The sequence below is a fragment of the Limulus polyphemus genome, unplaced genomic scaffold (genome assembly GCF_000517525.1).
Source record: "Limulus polyphemus unplaced genomic scaffold, Limulus_polyphemus-2.1.2 Scaffold1114, whole genome shotgun sequence".
Lineage (NCBI taxonomy): Eukaryota > Metazoa > Arthropoda > Merostomata > Xiphosura > Limulidae > Limulus > Limulus polyphemus.
In genome coordinates this window covers 309,747-317,068 of record NW_013666724.1, presented here as the reverse complement: position 1 = coordinate 317,068, position 7,322 = coordinate 309,747, and the positions used below count along the sequence as shown (strand labels likewise).

The following is a 7,322-nucleotide window of genomic DNA, read 5'->3' as shown; positions in this document are numbered from 1 at the left end:
GGAATAGAAAAAACACACTACAGAATTAGGTCTAGCTGGGTAAAAATCTATACAATTACAGCAAGACTGTAGTAGGAATAGGAAAAAAACTTGTTGGTATTTTAAAAGCATTTAGTTCTTAGTTTATTACTTTCGGTACAAAACCATTCTGGCTAGCTGTGCTATCAGTGGTAAGTCATTGTAGAAATCCAGCTGTGTATTTGTTATTGTATGGTCAACTATGAAAGTTTTTTTGTTGTTGTTGTCGTGATAACAACACGTGCAAAGCAAAGTTATGAAATGGTTTTTAACTTGAGTTTTTCATGTATTTTAAGCAGGTTGGTTTACTCAAAAAAGTGAAACATGGGTGTTTCTCAATAAGGTATTTTACAATCATTTGAATAATAAATTTTAAAGACATCGGTGGCATGAGTTGAATGTATTTGTAAGCAATTGCCCTGTAGTATAGGTTTGAAATGTTTGAAGCACGTAGATTTGTTAATGAAATTTCAGGTATAGGGTGGAGACAAGCTGTTCTCGATAAACATTTAGCGTTTTATTAGAGGCTTTACATTCAGCTGAGTTTACTTGTTGATATAGACTTTACATTCAATTGAGTTTACCCGTTCTTAGGGACTTTACAGTCAGTTGAGTTTACTTGTCATTAGATACTTTACACTTAACTCAATTTATTTTGTTATTAGAGGTTTCACATTTGATTGAATTTACTTGTTATTGGACACTACATTTGATTGAGTTTACTTGCTATTGATTGCATTACAGAAATAGCTTAACTTGAAACAGAAATAACAAAACTCAATAATTTATCTCCATATACAGAATTATATTATTTTTGTGGCCTTTCGACTGACTGCTGGATTTTTTTAACAAACAGGGTGACTTTTGTACATGCGCCCAATAAACCAAATATAGACAAAACCAAAACCCTAGGGAGCGATGCCAAGTGTTACCCAAAACGTAACCTGTAAGATGAAAGAAAACGTAATGAGCGTATGATTATGTTTTGTTATGCTCAAATAACTATACAAAGCTATTTAGCTAACTATATTTGTCTTTTTCTGAGAAATATGTTGATTTTATAAAGTATGTGAATCTACGTTTTTCATTATTTCAGAAAATGGAATTAGTCCTTCTTACCCAAGAACATCACAGCACTTTCTACACTGGAGATTCTTACATTGTCGTTTGTGTAAGTAAATCACTGTGTAATGTACAGTATGTTGTAGTGAAAAATTGTAAATGTTTAAAACTATCACCTAGCGGAAATTTAGTAAAACAACTAATTGGTCTGATGAGTTCTGGTATTGGATAAACGGCCTTGTCGTCACTTGATATAGTAAATGTAGTGTAGTTAGACTGTGTTCTTTACTTTCAATCACAAATTGTTAGAATTGGAATTGTGAAATCAAGCATAACAAACTGCCGTACTGGGATTTGGTCATTAAAATGATCTGGATAATAGCAGTCCAAATCTATTGAGAACTCAGCTGTTTGTGAGAGAATAAAATGGTTGTTAGTTAGAATAGTTTTCTTATCGAGAGTTTCCAGTTGGGCGAGTTCATTATTTGCGACTGTACAGAGAGTAAAATATACTAAGCTTCCTGTCATTTGTGAAAAATTTGTGGACCAAGAGAATAATAAAGCATCATGTGAGATTACGTTTAACAATGTTTCATTTTAACGTGAAGCTGTGGTATTCTAAGGTTAAACTTATTTCCTCAACGGGTATTAGGCATGACCGCTTTATAACCGGAGGATCGTCAGGATGAATTACAAAGTAATATTAAATTTATTTAAAATAACTGAGTTCAAGAAAGAAAATGAAAAGAATGGGCACGATGTGTTATACACAATGAAAACAGTTTTTATTGAAATCACTTGGCAAACACAGTGTGAATATTTGTGTTAGTATGGCATTAGATGGTCCGCTTCTACTAGACTTGCGAACTTATCAAACAGATTTTCTTCACAAAAGGTGCCTTCCCGTCAACCAACTCACTTGAGATCCTGCGTACACTGTTTAAACCTATCGTTTCCTGCTTAACTGGAAATGTTGGCTATACCCATATTGATTAGCGCCTCCATGTCGCTGGTTATTCTCATTTAACCTAGAGGAGATCGTTTCCTCAAGATATCATTTGCTCTACTAGTGAAGGACATTGCTGTCTTCTACTTTTTTGCACAGATTGCACTATTGCAGCAATATCAGCCACAGGCGGAACAGATTTTATCTCTAGAGAATAACAAAGGAATAAAGTGTTCTAAAAGATTAATAGTCAAATGCCACTATTCGGTCAGACAAAAGTAGCCCAAGAATTGTTTGGCGGTGGTTGCTGTTGATTAGCTACATTTCCTACAGTCTGTATACTGCTAGAAACCGGGTTTCGATAATACCCATGGTGGTCAGAGCACAGATAGCCCTTTGTGTAGCTTTGTGCTTAATAAGAAACAAACAAACCTATAGTGTGTAAGCTCAAAATTATAGATTGCTATGTGCAGTTAGCCCTCGTGTAACTTCGCACACACACACACAACGGCAATAATAAAACAAAGTAATGCCAAACGACGTTTGCAGTTCAATTATACCAACCCATTTTACTATTGAAAATATTACAGTGATTTTGTTGTTTCGTGGTTAAATTAATAACAGTAAGAACACTCGGATAAGCGCTCGGTACCTAACAACTTAAGCTATATATATATATTTCAAGAAGTACACTTTTTTATGGTTATGGTTTTTATCATAGCTAAATCAGCTACTTCAAAGTTTTCCTACAACAGATATTTCAGAATTTCTTGTGACTAAAAAAAAGTACCTAAACTGTATATCTTTGTGAAGAACGTGCTTCTCACGTTCATCATAACAAGTTTCCATTCGTAACAGAGTAAATTATAATCATATAATTAGTTACATAAAAATTATTATGTATTCCGTACACATTGTATATGAATTCTATGCACTCTGTCTGCACCATCAGCATTTTGACGTCATGAAATGTCACTTAATAACCCACGTATTTAACATTCTTTTGTATTAATAAATTCATAAAATAAAGTAAATCACTATTAAATATAACTATAATAGTGTAAATAGGATGGTCAATCCCACTATTCGTTGGTAAAAGAGTAGCCCAAGAGTTGGCGGTGAGGGTTGTTGACTAGCTGGCTTCCCTCTAGCCTGTCACTGTTAAATTAGGGACGGCTAGCGCAGATAACCCTTGTGTATTTTTGGGCGAAATTCAAAACTAATCAAACCAATCGGTAAACTGTATCAGATTACGACTAACCAACCTACACCAATGGTGTTAAAAATATGTACAAGATTTATCAACACAGTTCCTAGTAAATGTGATGCACGTCCTCCATCGTTTTCATACCAGTTTTATAAAATGTAGACATGGTGTAACGACTCCAGCTACTGTAGTTTAAGGCTATCAGATGTGTAGAAATGAGAGGATTACAGAATACGAACGTCGCAGGGTGCTAGGTCAGAACCATGGGAGAGAAAAGGACTGTCCTTCTAAGCTTTTCAATTGCAGGCATTACAAGGCTAATAGTAAAGGTGTTTTTTTTGTGTGGTATTATCACGTTAAAAATCATATTTTTACAAGCGTACGGATACCGACCAATTAACACAATCATTCGTTGGTCGCTATTCAATACTGCTAAGCGTATGGAAAAGAAAATCCTGTTTCCTTCTTAACACTTCAGTAGATGATTGTTTTATAAACTTGCTAATAAATATATTTTTATACCTTTAATGTTGGTTTAATATTTTTTATGCTTTCTTCTCAGTGATCTATTGAATACAGATGATTACTTATTTAGTTGTTGACGATAGAATGCTAATCAAGATCAGTAAATAAATATTTAATATGGATTTTTACAGTGTTTTAATAATATATAGCAAACTACATAATTGTGCGTGGCTCCCTCTATGTTGTTTAAACAAATCATAAACTATCTCTTCTGAATCTACTTAATACAGGCAACAGAATATGGTGAACAAGGTGATTCAGCTATGAAGGTAAGACAAAGTTTGGGTTCTCGAGATAATGCTATTGTTCATTAGACTAGATAGATAAGTTAAGAAAACTATTGAAATGAAGGTACGATATATTTACAGTGAACTGTTGCTATGAAATAAAGTTATAATGTGAAAAGTTAACATTATATATCTAAAATACTGAAAAATTAGTTTATTTTACTTGTGCAGTAAAAATGTTCCACGTAAAAATGCATTAAATAATATCTTACACACTTCATAAAATAAAGATATTAACTTTCACCTGAAAATGTTGTTTAAAATATGTTAAAGAAGAAGATAAAGTTATATGATATTGTACAATAGTAAATAAACAATGCCGGGGTAGGGGCCCAATGGCACAGCGGTATGTCTACGGACTTACAACCCTAGAAACCGAGTTTCGATACCCGTGGTGGACAAAGCACAGACAGCCCCTTTTGAAGCTTTGTGCTTAACTTCAAACAAACAAACGGGCTGTGGAAAGGAATATTCAAGGTTCACACTGCGATTCTGATAAACCCTTTCAGCTATGGTGTATTATAAAAGTGACAGTCAATCACTTTCTTTGGTTCAAAGCTTCTGCTGCGGTGGGTACCGCTGACTGTTCAGTAGTTCAAAATTATGGACAACTATACCTGAGCCATAAAGGTCTCTAGCCTGAGCGTTTTGCCCCTGTGTGTATAAAGTCCCGCTCAGGTTCAAAATAATGCGTGTGACACCATTGTAAGAGCAGTAATATAATTAAACATTTAAAATAAACTAAGTATATAAAGTTTAGTTTTATAAATATTGTGTTTTTGTCCAGCCGAAGCCAGCTCGTCGTGGACTTGATGTTCATATACACTTCTGGTTAGGCTCTCAAACCTCTCGAGTAAGTATTGACCTGTAAATCATATAAAAAATGCAAATCACATAAAAATTTAATAACAAATGTTATGCTGTTTTTGAATTAGTTATAATATTCAAGATTAGACTTACAACTTGTTTTGAAGCCACTTAGAATGCATGATATATAAGAAAAATAATTATTCACGTTTAATAAAACTAAATCAGCTCTAGATAAAATTATATATATTTTTATTTCCAACATTTAGGCATACATTTTTTATCAAACACGCTTAGTGTTTGATCTTATTTTGCATCTAATTATGTGTTTAGACGTTTCAATGCTTTATTAATCACACACACACAACGATTGCTAGTTATCATTGTTAAAAAAATTTTTCGGTCTAAGAAAGTTATGGATTTGTTATCTTGTTCAAAATTATCCATGTCAGCAAAACATTCTAGCAAACTCTACCTGTTTCAAAATTTGTTTTGCCAGTAACGAATGAGTAACTTGTACCCAAATAAACAAAACAAAATTGCTAATGTAAGCATCGATTTTTGAACATGTTCCATTTGATTTTTGATCTCTTCATCTTACCAAAATAAAAATAAATACAAAACAGAGATGGAGGATTTATTTTTATACGCGCGATATTTTTTACTCTATAAATAGGATGAAGCTGGAGTTGCAGCTTATAAAACTGTGGAACTTGACGACTTTCTCGGAGGTTCCCCTGTACAACATCGTGAGGTTGAAGGCCATGAATCCAAACAGTTTCTATCGTATTTCAGGAGAGGAATCAGGTAATCAGGAAACATACTGCACTGACAATAAAGTAACAATTTTACGGTTTTATTTTGTGTGATATAAATCTACATAGCAGTCGAACCAAAGAACACATATTATTACATTTTCTCTTTTAAAAAACATCAGAAATATCCAGTGCTAAGTGGAATCTGAAAAACTCCATTAACAATTTGACCATGTCAATAGCTTTGGGCTCAAAATATCAAGCTCACTTTATGGCATCTTTCAGTATGATCCAACCATCTTTAGATGTGGTTATATATATTACTCATCGCTTTTTTTTTATTGAAGGGGGAGGGAGAACAGGATCAAGTACTTAGCACCCTCTCTTCAAGGTGACCTTTAGTTAGCCTGTTTTCCGGGATACCTAAGGATTTCCACGATTGCCTCACATTAAATCCTAGAAATAACCATTATAAATAGGGTAGCCAGGATAGGAGTGAGCTTCAGTTTGGCGTGTGAGAAAGATTTAGTTGGTAAAATGCCAGAAAGTTTTCATTAAAAAGTCGCCCGGAAATTTAAATCAGTAATACTGGGACGAGGAAGGGGCAATTCCAAGTACACTTTGCAGAGGTGAAAAGGTAGATTAATTACCAAGAGCACAGGATGGTCCAATGTTATCTTTCCAATTTTAAAATTTAACAATTAATTAACTAAGGAAATACAACCATGCAGTTTTCAACAACTTGTAGCCAAACTCAAACAGTTTTTATTCACATGTCATTATACTTCTACGTGTACACCATTAGTGGCTCTCAGCACGTCTAACCGATATTCGGTTTCAATCCACGTTCGCTGCAACATGTCCACAGTTACAGTGGCGATGGCGTCCGTATTCTGGTCTTTAGCTCCATGATATTTGCCATGGGTGTGCGATACACGATCTCTTTAACATACCCCCATACTTCTTTCCGATAGTGGCGTCTGTAATTACGCTGCACCGTAATCACTGTCTTGTTCTTTGCAAGCCAAACGACGCATTGAATATTTTTTCCACAGTTTCCATTTTATGGGGTTACACTACTCACTGGAGTGAAAAAACAAAAGAAAAAACATGGCAATAACAACTGTTTGAATTGGTCTACAAAATATTGAAAACGCATGGTTGCATTTCCTTAATTATTTAATTATTAAATCTTAAAATAGGAAATAAAATTGTGGACTACCCTATATATCTAATCTCATGACAAAGGCATGAATACGCGCTTGTCTAGGGGTAATGGAGGGTCTAGGACATGTTCCTCACGATTTTTTTTTTTCAATGAAGTTAAATAGTGAATTTTGAAGGATTAAAATGACATTGAACGATAATCAAAAGTTTAATATAATCGATGAAAAATATTGTGATACAAATTGGCATCAGTGCAAATACAGAAATCTTGAAACTATATACAAAACAACCAAGCTTAGTATCATGTATTTGTTACGACAAACAAAGCCTAACCTTCTTGAGTTTCCACTGGCCAATAATGCGGAAGGTAAGTTAGAGTTTGACTAACTGAGCATAAAATGAGTGAGATTTGGTCTCGGGGCCTTGAAAATGTGGCAAAGGATCAAATTTTGTGAGACTTGACATGTCTGGCTTTGCCCCCCCCCCCCACCATCATCAAAAAAAGAAAACATAACCTGGCTCTAATGTTACCATAACTTTTGTAATGC

The 7,322-nt window shown here is 34.2% G+C and overlaps 1 protein-coding gene across 1 annotated transcript in view; it reads left to right on the top strand.

The window, feature by feature from the left end:
- The window catches only part of LOC106462188 (villin-1-like), a 42,681-nt gene that overhangs the window by 4,709 nt on the left and 30,650 nt on the right, over window positions 1-7,322 (top strand). The window contains exons 2-5 of the mRNA XM_022389380.1: window positions 1,115-1,189; window positions 3,989-4,027; window positions 4,833-4,898; window positions 5,529-5,659. Coding sequence (XP_022245088.1) covers window positions 1,115-1,189; window positions 3,989-4,027; window positions 4,833-4,898; window positions 5,529-5,659 — 311 coding nt within the window. The remainder of the gene's footprint in view (window positions 1-1,114; window positions 1,190-3,988; window positions 4,028-4,832; window positions 4,899-5,528; window positions 5,660-7,322) is intronic.